Source organism: Delphinus delphis, chromosome 15 (genome assembly GCF_949987515.2).
Source record: "Delphinus delphis chromosome 15, mDelDel1.2, whole genome shotgun sequence".
NCBI classification, from domain to species: Eukaryota; Metazoa; Chordata; class Mammalia; order Artiodactyla; family Delphinidae; genus Delphinus; species Delphinus delphis.
The window spans coordinates 87,418,984-87,436,679 of record NC_082697.1 but is presented as its reverse complement, the minus strand read 5'-3'; the positions used below and the strand labels follow the sequence as shown (position 1 = coordinate 87,436,679).

The window sequence follows — 17,696 nt, the reverse complement described above, 5'->3', positions numbered from 1 at the left end:
GAGGTGCCTGGCCAGTGGCTCCCACCCAGAACTGGACGTGTGTGCGTGTGTGCCCAGCGGGCGGGGGCAGGCCAGAGGCCCCTCAGGGAGCAGCACAGCAGCCCCTCATGGCGGGGAGCAGATGAGACATCGGTGTGGACGAGACTCGCCACGTGGGGTGGCGTGACCCTGAGTCCGGGGTCACAGGTGAGAAGAGGGAAAGGCCCCAAGTGGTCAGCGAGGGACCTGCCCGGGCCCTCGAGACGTGTGGCCCTCCTGGGCTCGGGTCACCCCCCCTCGGGCCACCACCCCCACCTCCGCCATTCAGACACTGAATTGAACTGAACTGAACTGGGGATGCTGCTCTGAGGCGAGATCCCCGAGGGCCACGGTCGGGGCCCAGCCAAGCCAGGAGTGGCCACAGGAAGGCCCGGGACCTCATTCTGGAATAAAGGGCCCCCGTTACTCACGGGCTGTCAGCATGGAATTCACGACAGAGCTGCCCACGTGACGCAATCTCTCGGACTCTGCTTTCCTACTGCCCCCTGGTTACGTGGCTCACAAACCCGCAACCGGAGCAGGACTCCGGGCTCGGGCCCCTCTGCTTCACTCGGGGTCACCTGGGGCGGCTCCCCCCACCCCATCACGGGAGCCTCGAAGCCACGTGGTGCCCATGTGTCTCCCAGGCTGGAAGCTGACCACGCCCGAGGGGCAGAGCATCACAGACTCGGTGGAGAGTTTCAAAACTGCACAGTCACCCGCCACCACGTCTGACTGTCTGTGGAGACGGCCTGGCTGCACGCGCTTCTCCGGGGATGGGGGACAGAGCAGGTGCTTCCCGGCTGGGCAGGTGCGGGAGGGCAGCGCGTGTCCCCTGCCGACACCTGGAAACATGGCCTGAAGAGCAGGGGTCAGCCTGCAGCCAGAAGACTACACGAGGGGCTCGCCGGGACGCCGTCCCGGGAGGCCACGGAGCCCACGCCCCACAGGCAGGGAACGAGTCACGCGACAAGAGCCACAGCCTCCAGAGGCCGGTTTTTATTGAAAATACACCCGGGTTTTCCCTGGAAGTGGCCAGCGGAGCCGTGGCTGCCTGAGGGGGGAGGCGACACGGATGAGCCACAGCGCGGGCCCCTAGGTGAGCGCAGGCAGGTGGCCAGGCGGCCGGCGCCGAGGGGCCGCCAGACCCGTGGGGGCCAAGCCCCCACACGGATGGACCACAGCGGGCGTCTAAGACACCCCTGGGACAAAAACGGGCATTTCCCTGAATAAGCAACTTCCTTGGGGGCCTGAGGGCCACTGGGAGGGCAGCTTATTTCAGAGTGACTGCGTTCTGCTGTGAAGGGGTTAAAACTGTCATCCCCTATAAACAATTTCTGGCCAAGGAATCAGGAGAGAGCAGTGGTCCCTGCAAGGGTCAGGGGCCAGGAGGGCCAGGGACCCCACCCTCGCACCCCCGCGCCGCCCGCTAGGAGAGCAGCTGCAGCACCTGCCGGACGCGCTGGGTTCTCCCCGGCAGTGGGGCGTCGGCGCTTGCACCCGCTTCGTCCAGCTCCCGCATCAGCACCTCTGCCTTCCGCACCGTAAGCTCGCGGGCCTGGCCCCTGAGCCCCTCCAGGTAGGCCAGCAAGGTGGAGAAGTGCTCGTCGGGGACCTGGACGGGGCAGAGAACACTCGTCAGGGCTGGGCGGGTGGCGCGTGGAGATGCAGGATGTCCACACTGCGGGCCCCGGGCCTGCGAGGGGACCGTCCAGCCCTCAGCACCCTCAGGCCGGGCCCCGAGGAGTTGCTCCAGGACGACGGGCTGGGGGAGGTGGAAAGGGCGGCCAGCCCGCTGTCCTCTGCTGGCCCCCGCTCTTCTCCCCACACACTCCGGCTTGCGTTCCAGAGGCTGGCAGACGTCAGTTTTCACGCCCTCCTGAAATGCCACTAAATCAACAGTAAGCAGATACATTTTTAAAGAGATAAATCAGGCTTCCCTGGTGGTGCAGTGGTTAAGAATCCGCCTGCCAATGCAGGGGACATGGGTTCAAGCCCTGGTCCGGGAAGATCCCACATGCCGTGGAGCAACTAAGCCCATGCACCACAACTACTGAGCCTGCGCTCTAGAGCCTGTGGGCCACAACTCCTGAGCCCGTGAGCCACAACTACTGAGCCCGTGTGCCACAACTACTGAAGCCCACGTGCCTAGAGCCTGTGCTCCACAACAAGAGAAGCCACCGCAATGAGAAGCCCTCGCACCGCAACGAACGGTAGCCCCCGCTTGCCACAACTAGAGAAAGCCCGTGTGCAGCAACAAAGACCCAATGCAGCCAAAAATAAAAAAATATAAATAAATTTATTTAAAAAATAATAAAAAATAACAGATAAATCTCTTAGAACAGAGAGAGCAGAGGAAAGATAAGAGTGACAACGTTCTGGGGCTGGAGATGAATGACGGTGACTCAGCAGATCTGACGAAGGTGAAGCTCAAGCTGAGAAACGCCAATCGCGCTGCAGACCATCCCCGCCCCCAAGCCCGGGACTCCACAACTGGCTGTGTGGGTGCTGCTGGAAGCGAGAGTTAAAGGATGGGGCTAAAAACAGGGGCGACTGCAAGTCCACTTCGAAAGCAGCAAGTGACTCACACTGACTTCAAAAGCTGAGGGCCACAGGGAGGAGGGGCAGGTGCCCTGAGCTGGCCCAGTGGGGAGTGGGCGTGGGGCTGTGCAGGAGTGGGGGGTGGTCCTGGGGAAGGAGGCCCAGGCAGCATCCCCCAGCCTGGGGCTCCGATTCCTCCGGCATCGCTGGCTTGGCCCGGCCCAGGCTTTGCACCCCGCTGTCCCCCACCCGCCCAACAGCCACGGCCTGACTTCAGAACTCAGCTCACAGGTGCCTCCTCCACGGAGGGTCCCCCACCCCCCATCAAGTGCACACAGGGCCGAGTCCGCCCTCAACTTCCCCGCCGGGGAGCCACTTAACCATCATAATGAAAGCTACACAATCGTCACAGATGGTGACAGCGGCCCCAGATAAATGGATTACAAGCCACTGAATAAAACAGCACAGTCCACGCTGAAGCGGGAAGCCACAGTCCACTGGAGCGGGGTGGCGAAGCTCCTCCTTATCGGAGACGGGATGAAGGGAACAGAAGAGCCCCAGACAGGGCCACAGCGGGCTAGTGAGAGTGACGAGAGACGGGCAGCCCCCAAAGACACGTGCCTGTTACTGAAAGAATCAGTAACTCTGTGGGAACAAACCCGACAGCCACCACCTGCGTCACGTGATCAACATCGACACCAAGCCACCACGGACCAGCTACGAGGAGGACGAACACATACGTTTATTTCCCCGAGTCCGGGTGGGGACCTAACCAACCACGCCGGCCACGCCCTGCCACACGACTGCCCTTGCAAGCACGTCAGGGTCACGAGGGTAAGATGAGGGACGTGCCAGACACCGGGTGAGCGCGGTTCTCGACAGGCCCCCGCCCAAGGATGCCACCAAGAACGTGTAGTAGTGACGTGACGTGGAGCCCTGACTCAGGCTGGGATGTTGTCCCGTAGGACGCCCTGACGTGTAGCAGGCGCACACTGGAGTGTCTGGGGGTGACGGCAGCTCCCAGCCTCAGCCTGATAGCCACACCCCACGAGGATCCACAGGGGAGGGTGGAACTTCCAAGCACGCGGACGGTGGCCCTCCTGGAACCGCAGCCGCCTCCTGCAGCTGGGAGCCTGGAGCTCCACGATGAGTCCGGCCGCTGGGCAAACCTGGCAGGGGTTCTGGCTCCCTGACACTGAGCGGGTCCCTCCCTGAGCCCGGGTTTCATCTCTGTAAAACGAAGGGCTGGACGGGTGCTCCCACAGGGCACCCCCCCCGCACCGAGTGTGCACCCACCTGGTCACGGTCGTACATATGCAGCAGCAGCCAGGTCTGCCTCGTCTTCTGAAACCTCCAGTTCTCGTGCTGCTGGGCCCAGCTGGGGAGGCAAGGACACGACGTCTCAGGTACTGCACAGGAGGAGCCGGAAGGCCTGCACCCACTGGCCTGGGTGGCCTTTCCTTGGCTGGGGGGGCGGGACATCTGCAGAGGACCCTCCCAGCGCGAGGGCGGGAGGGGGCTCTCAGGGTTCTGCACCAGGAGGACCGTCGCCCCCGCACGCCTGCGGGGGGCCCTCGGCCAGGACGGCAGGACCAGGGGGCACAAGGACACTTTCTTTCAGCCCTGCACGGCCATCGTTCCACGACCCTAACGTGAACACTCTGAATTTCACAAACTCAGTCCTTCTTCCAGAAACGTTTATCGTGCAGGACGGCAGGACCGCCGACTGGAGCAGGCGTGGCCTTCACGCCATGAGCTGGGCATCAGGGAGGAGCCAGGAGCCCTGACCCCAAGGGCCACGCAGGGGTCCCATTGGCCCAGCCTGCGCGTCACCACCCAAGGGCCTCAGACGCACCGGGCCCCCAGATGATGAGGACGCTGCGGCAAAGCGCGGCTGGTCCCGTGAAGCCCAGGCCGAAGGGGCCCGAGGTGGAGGAAGCAGGCCACGTTGGGAGCTAGTGCCCAGGGGAGACCCGAACGCTGGGGCAGAGGCCCCGAGACGGACAGAGGTCTGTGTCTGGGACCCGGGCGCTGGCGGCGTGGAGTGGGCAGAGTGCGGGCTCTGGGGCTGCAGGACGGCAGGAGGGTCGGCCTCCCTAATCGCCCAGCCGGTTCACTCTCTCAGGACAAGCAGCCCCGTGGCTGGCGGGGCTGAGGCAGAAGCACACGCTTCACGCCTGTGGAGTTTCCCACATGCCGTGTCACGTGATGGCACGACCACCCAGGCCCCGCCCCACATCTGCCCGGGGACCATGGGCACTTCGCGTGGCAGCCACCGATGAGCCGGACCTGGCCACAGCTCCTGGGGGACCAACACCCTGCCTGTGCCTGGAGTCCCGCCTCCAGCGCTTAGTGGCAAGGCCGGGGCAATGTGTGTGCCCACGACAGGGCCCAGCTCAGTCTTCTGCACCCGCAGGGGCGCCCCACCAAGAGGAGGGAGAAGGGAGGGAGGTGGGCGACTCGAGGGAGGGGAGGAAGAAAGGGAGAGAGGAAGGGCCACCAGGCTGGGGAGTCAGCGGCCCCTGGCCATCTCCTCAGGCTCCTCTGCTGGCCCGACTGGGAGGGCACGCTCTGTGTGGGCCGCCGCCACCAGTGGGACCGCTCCCTGCTGCCAGTAATGACGTAACTGTCTCTCGGCTCCAAACCCACCGCTCATCCTCTGCCTGCGAAAGTGGAGATGGGCCCTTCAAGATGCTTCCTTCCCAGACGGAACGAAGTTACACAGAAGATGCTGGACACACGCGGTGGGGAGGAGGGAGCTTCCTTCCGAGCGTGGGCAAGCAGCCCTCTCTGGTGTCCACGTCCACGGGGCCCCCCGTGGTTCTGCAGTGCACCGCTTCCCCGCAAGTGTGCTGGCGCAGCTCCTGTGACCTCCCCGCTGCCCGTGAGCCCCTACGCTCCCTGGGCTCGGCCCGGCCCCTCACATCTGCTCCTCTGCAGTCTCCACAGGGCTCTCGCTCTCGCTCCAGTTAAGCAGTCTTTATAATAAAGAATGCCCCCGCACTGGCCCCAGTTCAGCTACTGTGTCGTTCCACCTGCACCGCGCCCTGGCCAACTCATCTGCCCTGGAAGACCTCGCTCTTCCCAGGGTCTCAAGGTCCCTCCTGAGCTGCCAGAGGGTTTGGGAGGGAAGGACCACCTCAGGCCTGGCTCCCTCACTGCTGCATTGGTGACGCAGAGGAGCTGGGCATCGGCCTGAAGCACTCCCTCCTCCCTGACCCCAGGGCTCTGACCAGGGTCACCTCAACCCTGTGGTCCGCCGGGCCCCAGAAGCGGCTCGGGTGTCTGGAGCATCGGACTGGCTTCAGATGGGCTGTCCGGGCCCACGGGGAGCAAAGGGCACCCGGCTGGAGGCCTGGGGGTGGTGCGGCCCCACGGAAATCCACAACGGACAGAGGAGGCTCCCAGACACACCAGGACCATGTGAATGATGACCGAGTGACCACGGGGGCCCCCAGCCCCGCCCAAAAATACCTCCCCAGAAGGCAGGGACCCACAGATGGAGCATCTGCGTGACTTTGGTGAGCAGGGGAAGTGAGAGGTCAGAGGTCAGCAGGGAGGGAGCACGGGCCCCGGGGGTGAGGGCCGAGCCCGACCCTCTCAAGGGGGTGCTGCGCCGCGAGCAGCTCCCATGAGGACGCGGCTCTCAGCACCGTGAGGTCAGGGCCGAAGGATGTTCTTACGACCCAGAGGGGTGAGAGGCAGGTATGTGCGCTGCCTGCGGTGCAGGACCAGATGTGACGGCTGCTCTGAAGCCACAGCACCCCACAGCTTCTGGTCCCCTGGGGAGCGCTGGGCAGGGCCGTCTGAGCTGCTGAGTGGGTCCGCTGTCCCCTCCCCAGGACCACCGTCTTCAGAGCAGTCCCCCGAGTGACAGCGGAGCCTGCAGGTGCCTCTCTTGGCTGCCTTGTACGGCCGTGCTCACCACGGAAAATATCACCTAAGCTGCAGGTGAAAGGTGCCGGGACGGGACCAGGTGTCAACGAGGGGCCTGCTGGCCATCCCCGTACCCCCCACCCCCTGAACACAGCCCAGGGTCAGGCCCAGGGTCAGGGGAGGCTGCCGGGCAGCTCCCTCCGCCGGTGCGCAGGCTGGGCCTCCCCTCCCGCTGGGCTCCACGTGGCCCCTGCAGTGCGAGGAAGGCACCCGGACTTCCCTGGGCGGGGCGGGAGGCACTGAATCGAAGGCGTGTTTCCTACAGGGAGGCGGGCAGACCTTAACGGGAGCAGGCCCCCACGAGGAAGGGACAGCGCGCGCGGAGATTCCAGCAGAGCCGAAGAAGGGCTGCTCCCGGGGGCTCAAGCAGGCCCAGCACAAGGCCCGAGGCTCCCCAGAGCACCCGTCCCGGTTACGGCCTGTGCCCCCTTTGCGCCAGAGCAGGCTCCGGCTGGGGGAATGGCAAGCCCCAGTCCATCCAGCAGGTGGGCGCCCTGCCCGGGCCCAGCGGGGGCCCAGGCTTGGGAGAGACGCGGGGTAGCGTCTACTGCTCTGCCGCAACCTCCCGGGCTTCAGAGACGGCAGGGGGAGCGGGGGGGGGACGGGGGCACGGAGGAGGCGGAGGCCTGGACCCTGGGCTGCCTGTGCAGCTGACTCACCGGTGCTCAGCCCGGTCCAGGAATCGGGAAGATTCCGCTTCATACAGAGCCAGGGCGGCCGGGCAGCTCCTCCTTCTTGGAAGACAGGGCTCTGAAACGCCCCCTCCCAGCCTCGCTGGGTTCACACACGTCCTCAGGCCCCCCTGCCCTCCCAGAATCCTCTGCAGGGCCCCCAGGAACTCTGTTCTTGAACCGGCTCCAAGCCACCAACCCCAACCCTTGGCTGGGTCTCGAGGACTCCACGAAAGAACACAGGTTCCTGGAGGGAGATGTGGGGTGTGTGCGACCTGTGACGAGAGTGATGGTGGAGACAGCAACAATGCTGATGGCGGCAATGACGATGGGGTGGTGACGTGGATGGTGATGGTGGGGGGGTGACGTGACTGGTGGTGGTGGTGACGTGAATGGTGACAGTGGTGACGTGGGTGTGGGTGGTGATGTAGGTGGGGTGACAAGGTTGACAGTGGCGGTGCGATGCCATCCTCAGCACAGGGCCCGTGAGTCTTCCATGGTGGCTCCGAGACCATTATTTTGTCAGGTTGTCACAACACTATGAGGGGCAGGTGAGTGAGACTCTTCACCTGCATTTTGTTGATCTGAGGTGGAGGCTGAGGGGTAGCCTTGCCCAAGCGCCCGCAACTACTGACCTGTCACCGCTGACCCCGACGGCTGAAGCTGCGCTTCCGGGCGCCAGACGCCCAGGCGGGGAGCAGGCGGCTCCCCTGGCCCCAGACACAGCCGCGGAGGCTGCGACCACCCGCCCCCCCCGGGGGCCCTGAGCCCCCAGCCCGTGTCGGTCTGCCTGCATCCCTCCGGGGCCGCGCACCTGCACAGGTAGTCCAAGGCCAGCGCGGCCCCCGAGCGCCTGGCTGCTGGGCTCTGGGCCACGGAGATGCCCGCTTCCTGCAGCCGCCTCCGGGCTTCTTTCTTCCTCTCCTTCTTCAGCTTCCTCTCCAGGACCCTCTGCTCCTCCGGGGACGCGGCTCCCTGGAAGCAAGGGCACCACCATCAGGGCTTCGGGAGCAGGTGCCACCGCGGCTCCCTGGACCCCGTGGCCCACGCTGGGCCGCTCGTCCCGGGATCCCGGGGGCAGTCCTGCAGGGTGGGGCAGGTGCTGCACGCACCCGCCGAGGACCCCCCCCAGGCTCCAAGGGCGGCAGGAGGTGCCTGGGAGAGTCTCTCGGGGGCTGAGCAGGAAGGAGGCGCTGGGACCTGTGATGCGATCCCCTACCCCACAAACCAAACGAGAGCGGAGTCCAAGGTCTCCTGACCACCCCGGAGGCCAGACCCAGCGAGTTCACTGTGATGCAGGCCGGAAGCCCTGGGGACCCGGCCACGGCTCCAGCACTTCCAGGGAGGCCTCTGGCGCTGGCCCCGCACACCCAGCGTCCACAGCCCCCATCCCGGAGAGCAAGGCCCAGCGGGGACCCTCTCATGCCCCGGCAGGCAGGCCGTCACAAATGCCAATCCCTGACCACCTTTGTGTTCCCACTCCACTCCCACTCCTTCCGGAATCTTCTCAAACAAAAGAGCTGCTTTCCCCAGCTCCTCCTCCTCTGTGAACCATCTGGGATTTACCTGCCGTGGAGCTTCAGGGCTGCACCGGGTGACTCCTGGCAGCCCTGACACGGGATGCACAGCCCACCTGCCCAGGAGGCACCTCCGTATGGGGCTCAGGGCTCCTCTCCCGGGGAGGAGTGGCGACCCGCCGCCTCGCATGGATGCTCCACGCAGACCCGACCCACACTGCACTGCAGCCGGGCGGAGGGAGGGGGAGGGGAGGGGAGGGGGAGGGGAGGGGGAGGGGGAGGGGAGGGGGAGGGGGAGGGGGAGGGGAGGGGGAGGGGGAGGGGAGGGGGGAGGGGGGAGGGGGAGGGGAGGGGGGAGGGGAGGGGAGGGGAGGGGGGAGGGGAGGGGAGGGGGGAGGGGAGGGGAGGGGGAGGGGAGGGGAGGGGAGGGGAGGGGAGGGGAGGGGAGGGGAGGTGAGGGGGAGGGGAGGGGGAGGGGGAGGGGAGGGGGAGGGGGAGGGGAGGGGGAGAGGCAGGGGGAGAGGCAGGAGGCTGGAACACCCTGGAGGACAGGGCAGCAGGGGCTCTGACCACACAGCTGCCCGAAGGGTGTGTGTTTGCTTTAAAAATCACAACCATGCCTGAAACACCAACGCCAGTATCAGCCAGACTTCCGCTGACAGGGAATAAAATCAGATTTTTAAAACAAGGTATTCTTCACTGGAGTAACACTGGCTCATAACGTTATATAAATTTCTGCTTCTGCGGAGGCAACAGTGTGCTCACAACCAAACCTTTAGTTTCCATCTGTCACCCTGGGGTTGAGCCTCTAACTTGCCCCGCCCTCCCCCGTCCCTCCCCCGTCCCTCCCCTCTGGTAGCCACCACACTGATCTCTGCATCTTTGGTTTGCCTCCTTGTGTTTTAGATTCCACGTGAGTGAAATCACACTTATTCCAGCACTACTACACCCTCCAGGCCCTTCCACGTTGTCACAAATCCGAAGTGGGGTGCACTGGGGTCTAGGAGACACACCCGCTGGCTCACAGGGAAGCTGGCACTAAAAGCAGCAGGCCAGCCCTGCCCCTCTGAGCCACACAGGGGGGCACTGCACCGGCCAAGAGGCCCTAAGTCCCAGGGAAGGGTCAGGGCTGGGGATTGGCCAACACTGACTCCCGAGGGAGGCCAGCAGGTTGGGCAGGTCTGGGAAGGGAATGGAAGGGTCAGAGGCATCTGCCCCCAGGGTGGATGCAACTCCCCCCATGGCTCCCACTTGTCACTAGGACACGGTGGTGTCCTCCAAATCCAGGTCCAGGCCCCTGCTGCCCAAGCCCCTCTGACCCTATGGGATGCTGGCTGCTTCCCCGAGGCTAAGCCTGGTCACACAAGAGACGGGAGCCAGGTCCCACTCCCTGAGGGCTCTTGGGGTACTCTGCAGGCCTAGTGATGGCCCGAGGTGCCACTGTCCCCACGGAAGGGCACAGGAGGGAGGCTGGAGGGGAACATGGCCAGGGCTCTAGTGTGGGCCTGGGAGGGAGGGGACGTGGACCCCGGCAGTCCCATGGAGGGGGGCACCTGAAGGGTCCAACTGCCTCTCCTGGGGCTGCTGGCACGTCCAGCGTTAAGGATCTAGGTCTTGTGTTAGGCACGGACTCTGGAAACTACGAAAAGAGCTTCTTTCAATCACTCTCGCTTTGGCCGGTGGTGCCCCTGACGTGGCAGTGGGGGGAGCCCACACTCCGTGGCCCCCGAGAGGAGCTGTTCAGAGCCATGAGGCCCAGGGGCCAGGCAAGACACAGGGGCGCAGCAGCCAGGGGAGCTGGGGGCCCGGGGCAAACGTTGAGCTAACTGGACTCTCAAGAAAAGCTAGAAACACATGTTTACAGGTGAATCTCCTAAACTTTAAATGCTGGCTATTCCAAGTAAACAACGTAGGCTACCGGGCCAAACCCTGGTGTGGACCACGTGAGGAAGCCAGCACCTCTGAGCCCCTGGGCTCTGCACACCTGCCCAAGCCCCAGGGACGGTTCCCCTGTGGGACCTGTGTCCTTTTCCTAAACCCACTCAGGCCTGGGGGCCCCCGCCCCTCCCGCTGGTACTGCTGGCGGGGGGACAGCCCACGAAAACACCAAGACCATCTGGAAGGAACGCAGGAGTCCACAACCGCAGCCTGGGAGGGCCCTTCTGGGGACCAAGTTTCAGGGAAAGGAGAAGCCTCACCCCCAGAAAGCCCTGCGGACCACAGCCACCCCGGGACTCCCCACAGGCCAGGCCCACTCCTGGGGAAGGCCTGGGGGCAGCAGGGTCAGTGCTGTTAACACGACTGCTCTCTGGAACACAGACCCCATCTCCCCAACTTAGCACAACCATGGGGGACTGACCGCTGGGGTCTCCTCGGAAGCACCACGCCGCGCTGCTGCTCCAGACGAAACACAGGCCCCCCACGAAGCGCGGTGAGAGCTTAAGCTTCAGCACGTAGTCCCCTCTCCAATTAGAGCTCTTCAGGCTATGTCTCAAAGGGCACAAAAACAAGCCAACCCGCGTGCAAGGCCTCTGGCAGATGTGCACCCAAGCTGGTGAGCCACGGCCACCCTGGAGGGCCCCGAGGGACCCTGGAGGACCGCGGTGGAGCCTGGAGGGCCCTGGAGTCCAGGCACAAATTGCATCCACGCTGAACGTCTGCACGCGCCGTATTAAGTAACGCAGCACACGGGTGATCAGAGGTGCATTTAGCACTTAAATCCTCACCGGCCTCCGGGCAACACAGGCACTGAGTACGTCCAGGAAATGCACTAAATAAACAACAGAACAAAAGGAAACGTGCTGACTTCTTACGGGAATAGCGACACAGAGAAAACACAACTACATGAAGGAAGCATCCAGCCCCGTGACTCTGGGCAAGAGACACAGAGCAGAAACGGCATGACCTCGATCTGGAAGGTTTCCACGGGCTCACTTCAGGCAGAGAGCCCTCTGCTTTGAAGAAGGACAGGCTCGGGTCCTTCAGGCCAGGAGGCCCATCAGCCCTTGTCCACAAGCAGGGCGCCTGGACCCCTGGCGGGCCTCGTGCTCTGGCCACCGGCCCTGCCCTGCCCCCGAGACAGGCAGTGTCGCCGGTCACACCCCAGCCAGAACCAGAAAGTGAAAACCCACAACCCTGCCCCTATAGGAGGACCCCGGGGAGCCCAGGGGGTCCTGCAACTTCAAGGCACTGGAAGCACCAGCAGAATGTGCAGGGTGAACCCCTCTCCCTCCGTGATCCCTTGAAGCGAGGCTGGCACCGACCACTGGCGCCACAGACTGGACTTCAGTCTCCAGTTCCTTCGTTGAGGACTGGCCAGGAATGCAGATGAAAACGGGACACTCTGGAAGGACGGTCACCGTGGGACCGCTGCCACCACGGGAGGACCCCTTGCCTCGCACCTCCCCAGCCACTTCCGTGATGGGGACAGGCCTGCCCTGCCCCTGCCGGTGACACTACGGGGGTGGGGGGCTGGGGCCAAGATTCAGGGAGTAGCACCACAGCCTCGGTCTCTGGCCTGTGGGCGCGGGTCCATCAGGAGACACTGACAGGGCAGGCGTCCTGCAACGCTCCATCGACCGGGCACAAGTGGCCCCCCGTCCCCACTGCCTTGTGAGGGTGTCCCAGGTTACAAACGGGCCTCTCTTCCAGCCACCTTTTTCCTTCCCTCCAGTCTCAGGGAGCAAAGTCTTCCTCTATGAACCAAGGCTGACCCGGGAGGGTGGGGCAGGCCCGGCACAGGCCCGGGAGGGCACAGAGGGGCCCGTCTACTAGATGGGTCGGTTCTCCTTCTCTGGGGTCCTCCTGCACCCCGACCACGTGTCAGGCTTTCTCGAGTTGTGTGTGCATTTGGAGGCGGGCGGTCCTGGGGACCCTTCTGTCCCACTGTGGTTCCCCCCAGGGCCTTTCAGGCCCCACTCTGGGAGGGGCGCCTAGACCACCACGACCTCCCCGACCTCCCGCGTGGGCTCCCACTGGCCTGGCTCGGACCCTCTAATCAGCTCCTGCCCAGGGTTCTGAACTGGATTCTCCCGGAGGCCCCAACACACAGGAAGGGGTGGGGGTCTGGCTCTCCACACTGGGGGTCACGGGTCTGTGGGGGAGCCAAGGAAGGAAAGGTCAGCTGGGGTGGCCTGAGACGGGCCATGTTTGGGGGGCCCCTGCTGCCTCGTGCTCACAGGTTACACTACACAGCTGCGGGGGACAGTGTAGCCCGGGAGAGGGTCTCCTGCCTGCAGACCCTCTGGTCCCCCACCAGCTCAGGAGGAGAAGCGCGGGGAGCCAGGCAGTTCTGAGCCCCGTGCTGCCGGGGCTCCGTGCAGGGGCCGTTCTCTCCGCCTCCGAGCTCAGGCCCAGAGCCAGGTCCTGCTCAGCTGGGAGGCAGGGGGGGGGGAAGGGGACGACTGACAACGGGATCTCTGATCCTGATGCCAGCAGAGCTGGGGGAGCCCCAGGGGCGTGGGCTCAGAGGGGCCAACACGGTGGGGAGAAGGCAGTGCCCGTCACCCACGTGTTCCTCAGAAGCCTCCTACTTCAAAGAGCATCAGACTCAGCGTCGGGGCCCAGCTTCCCTTCTATAACCCGGCAAGTACCACTGGGCAGTGGTGGCCGCGGACGTGCTTGAGGAGGAGGCTGCACTTGGCTGGAGCCAGCAGTGCAGGGACCACCCCCCGGTGGGACTTCCCGGCCGGGGTCGGGGGGGGCTGCTCCTTGCTGACCACTGACACACGGGGACAGGGTCATCGGCCAGCCTGCTGACAGCAGAGGCCGGGGTGGGGCCCCTAACCCACCCACTCCGTCCAGGCGAAACCCATCAACCACAGAATTAGGGGACTAGAAAGGTGTGCGTTAAAAATCCTTGCCAATGAAACATAAGCCTGAACCAGGGATGAGCTGTAAGGCGTGACCTGACCCCAGTGTGAGGGCAGGGTTTAGGTTCAAAGTGACCCTGAGGTGGCAGGGGCAGGGGCCCGGGCAGCACAAGCAGTCCAGCCACTCGGCTCAGCTGTCTGTCCACAGGCCAGACAGCGTCCCCAAGGGCACGGCGACTCTCCAGAGGTGGTCAGAGCGCAGGTCCCCGCCAGGCGCCCCCCCCAGAGTGATCCTTAACCACAGGTCTCCGTCCAAACACCGCTGAGGCCAGAAGCACCGGCTTCTCTCCCGGAAGTCCCATGGAGCCGGCTGAACCTTGAAGCGACGGGAGCTCAGGGGTGGAAGGGAGGGCACCTAAGAGGAAACTGGTCCCAGACTTGGCGCCTCCCCAGTCCACACAGCCCCCTCTTCCTTCCGCTTCTGAAGCCAGGCATCCGCGGGCAGGACGCCCAGTCCCCGCCTGCAGCTCCTTTGAGACACCGCTTCAGCTTGAAAACTGAACCTTAATCAGGAGCATTACTGCAATTATTAAAAGTCAAAAGGGAAACTCATGGTAGCCAATCAATTCCTTTTTCCTTTCCTGAAAACGATGAAGAACAAAAGAGAGAGTGTTTCCTATAATATTTAAGTAAAACTTTGTGTTTTGAAATAATTAGACGCAACTTGAAGGGCAACACAGACGCCATGAGCCTTCCCCCCCACAGCTTCCCTGCAGAACAAGAGCAGAAACACACAGGAGACACTAAGATTTCAGTTACAAATTGTTAGATTCTTTAAACGCTCATTCCCCCAACCTGTAAGCGATGCTGAGTTTCCTCTGCTGATTCAGAAATAGAAACAGTGATATGTACCCTCTTCATTTTATTTGCAGTACTCTGATTAAAACTAGACCAATTCCAGGGAGTTCCCTGGTGGCCTAGCGGTTAGGATTCCGGGCTTTCACTGCTGCGGCCCGGGTTCAATCCCCGGTCAGGGGACTGAGATCCCACAAGCCTCGCAGCTCCGCCAAAAAAACCAACCCAATTCCAAACAACTTCAGAAAGCATGCACACAACGCAGGACGCTGCTCTGATCAACCCAGCGAGCGGCTGGGCCGGGCAAGCAGGGACGCTGCGAGCGCTGTGGGCCGTGGGTGACGGGCCCGGTGCCCTGCAGAGCTGCCGCTGCTGCTGCCGGTGCCGGTGCTGAGGCAGACACGGGCTCTGGCCTCAAGGAGCGCACGGCCGGAGGTAAGTGAGCTCCTGGAGGACAGGGACAGCGGCTGCCCCGGGCTGAGCGGCCGTTCAGAGCAGGGCACAGCTCCTCCATCCAGATGCTGCAGACACCAGATGTTTCCAAATGCCTGAACCAGGATACACAAGCACAGGGGCCCACGCTGAAACAGATACCAGATCACAAAATACAGCCTCCGCGCTTCATTACCGCCCCCAGGGCAGATCCACGTGAGGTGACGCTGTGAGAGGTCCCCGTACAGTACATGAGAGCCAGGCCCCGCCCCCGCCCGCCAGGGCCACCGTGGTCTGCTGTCAACACGCACAGCACAAGGAAACGCTCAACCCCAGTGGGTCCCAGAATCAGTGAGATGGAGCCCCCAAGAATCCTGCCCAGCGCCGCCCCGCCTGCAGCCCTGGGCTCTACCACCACACAGCACCTGGGAGGAAGGGCGTCCTTTCCCTGGCCCACGTCTCTCCCCTTCCCAGCCCATCACCCCCTGGTCCCCTTCCACGTGGGTCTTGGACATTATGACGAAACCGTCAGACGCTCTTGGCCAGAAACACACGCGGACCCCGCTGGAGCCCAGCTCCTGGGTTACAGAGGAAGAGGTGAGGGTTTCGAGGGGTGGGGGGGTCGCCACGGCCACGGCCCAGGCGGGGGGCTGTGCCACCGAGGGATGGTGGCCCTTGCGGACAGGCCAGGGCTCTGGGAAAGGTCTTCCACATCAACCGTTTCAAAGCCTGTGGCCTTGGCTGCCGGCAGGACCTGCTCCCCACCTGGGCTGGAGACACTGGCCCTTGTCAGAGACCAGCTTCAGAACAAAAAACTCTGAGCACGGCTGCACGCTCAGCGGGCCGGGGGCATCGGTGACCAGAAGACTTAACTTCTATTCTGCTCCTCTCGTAACCCAAGGATTCAAATGAACGTGTGTTACGTGCCACCGTGCACTTGAAAAGCCAAAAGACACACGAAACACAGATTGGGGTGCCAAAGCCAGGGAGCAGATGACCACCCAGCGCTTCAGCCTGGATGACGGCAGGACTCCTGGCTCTCCCGAGGCCGTGCTGTGATGACCAGCCTATAAAACCCTCTCAAGGTCCCCCAGAACCTCAGCCTGGATGACGGCAGGACTCCTGGCTCTCCCGAGGCCGTGCTGTGATCAGCTTCTCATCTCCTCTGGACGGGGGTCACGGCCAGCAAGGACAGCCTCTCTGCAAGGCCCACACCTGCAAGAGGAGGGGGGGCGGGCAGGACCCCCTCTGGCCTGTAGACAGCAGGAGGCCTGGTTTAACTGCCCTGCGACAGGAACCGTGTTTACAGAGATCAAATTCGTTTCTGGAAGCAGAAAGTCCTGAGATATTTACTCATTTTACCTTTTCACAGGCTGTCCATCCGTTCCTGCCTTTGGATGGACAATGGAGCAAAGCCAGGCTACAGCTTCAGGGGAGAGCCAGGATGGGGGAGATCCCTCGGCTCCCTTCAGAGGCTGCGGTCTAGGGAGGAGCCGGGGGGAGAGGCCGCAGGGACACGTGGTCAAAGGAGAGCCAAAGCCAGTAGGTGCATGGGCAGGTCAGCACCAGCACGCGAGGCCCAGGGCCTGGACGCGGGAACCTGGTGCACCCAGCACCTCCCCCACCAGGCACCGCATCCGACAAGCCCGGGCCTGGGGCCTCGGGGGACACAGGCTGAGCTGTGGCCGAGCTGCCGCAGGCCTGTGGGGGAAGGGTGAGGAGCACCCTGCTCAGGTGTAACATGGGCACCACAGGCTGGGGTCGGGGTGGTCACGTGCTGCTGAGGTGCAGCACGGGGACCTCAGGGCCACTGAGGTCTTAGCTGAGACCCCAGACCCCACGGCAGAGGGGGCAGGAGAACAGAGAAGATGCAGCACATTCCATCAGGGAGAGCTCCAGCCCAGCAGGAACGAAGCTGGTAGGAGGGCCACACGACCTACCCCTCCCCTGGCAGCACTTCCATTTCCAGAGCAGCTACCCTGCTTCCCCATGAGCCCCGGGGCGGGGGTGGGCTGAGGAGGTCCACCGACTCTTCTTACCAGGCATTTATGGGGGGTGGCTTTCGTTGGCTGACTTTTAGCAGGAATCTGGCTCCTACACACCCAGTCTTTAAGGCCTCCTGAGGACAGGAAGAGACTGTCACCCACCCCCACTGCCCACTGGAGACCTTCATTCACAGCCCCAAGGTCTCCCACCAGCAGGCCCAGGACCCCACACCCCCTCCTAGCTGCAGACGGCACAGGCCTTCGTGGCCCCCAGATCCCAAGGGCCACCTGCTCTCACTGCTTCCCAGAATCTCGGCTAAGCTTTTGGGTTGATCTCGCCCATATGCAGGGAGCAAACAGGCCCTGGCTGGTTGGCCTCTGCAGGAGCTCTGATGTCCACGCGCAGCAGGACCAGCCCATGGGCCCTCCTTGGTTCTAGGCAGGAGGATGATGTACAACCCTCCCCATCGCTTTCGCTGCTGAGAGGCCAACACAGGCTTGGGGCCCAGCTGCGCTCTGCACGGTCAACAGCCTAATGTGGACTGTCCCGTTATCGGAAGGCAAAGATCACACAGGGTCTGCTTCGTGTATTCAGAGAAGCTGCCCCCGGCTCTGCAGGCCCCGGCCACGCCCACCTCCTCCCTGCAAGAAGCTGCTTTCCTTCCATCTTTGGAAACGTGTGACTGACCAGGAGTTCAGGCTGCATTTTGTGTGTAACCTGGAAATGCAGTTCCGGAAGATGGACAGCCAGCGTGGGCAGAGCGGAGCGGAACATCAAGTGAACGAGCTGCAAGTCTAGACATAACATTTAACACACAGAGAGCGTAACTTCTACCAACTTCTGAAAGACTAGCAGACAGTCGTTCCTAATCTGACAGTACTGATCTTGCCATTTTAATGAAAAGCATACCACAAGACCACAAAGACCTC

The 17,696-nt window shown here is 63.3% G+C and overlaps 1 protein-coding gene across 5 annotated transcripts in view; it reads right to left on the bottom strand.

Annotated features, from left to right (window-relative positions):
• Positions 1–987: 987 nt before the first annotated feature.
• C15H7orf50 (chromosome 15 C7orf50 homolog) overlaps positions 988–17,696 on the bottom strand; it is a 96,710-nt gene continuing 80,001 nt past the window's right edge. For 4 of the 5 annotated variants that reach the window (XM_060032578.1, XM_060032577.1, XM_060032579.1 and 1 more), the window contains 3 exons: positions 7,981–8,141; positions 3,856–3,937; positions 988–1,633 (listed from right to left, as the gene is read on the bottom strand). In XM_060032578.1, the coding sequence (XP_059888561.1) occupies positions 1,448–1,633; positions 3,856–3,937; positions 7,981–8,141 (429 nt within the window). In that variant the 3' untranslated portion in view covers positions 988–1,447. Of the gene's footprint in view, positions 1,634–3,855; positions 3,938–7,980; positions 8,142–11,042; positions 11,415–17,696 lie in introns of those variants that run through there. The other variant, XM_060032582.1, reaches the window with a different exon arrangement.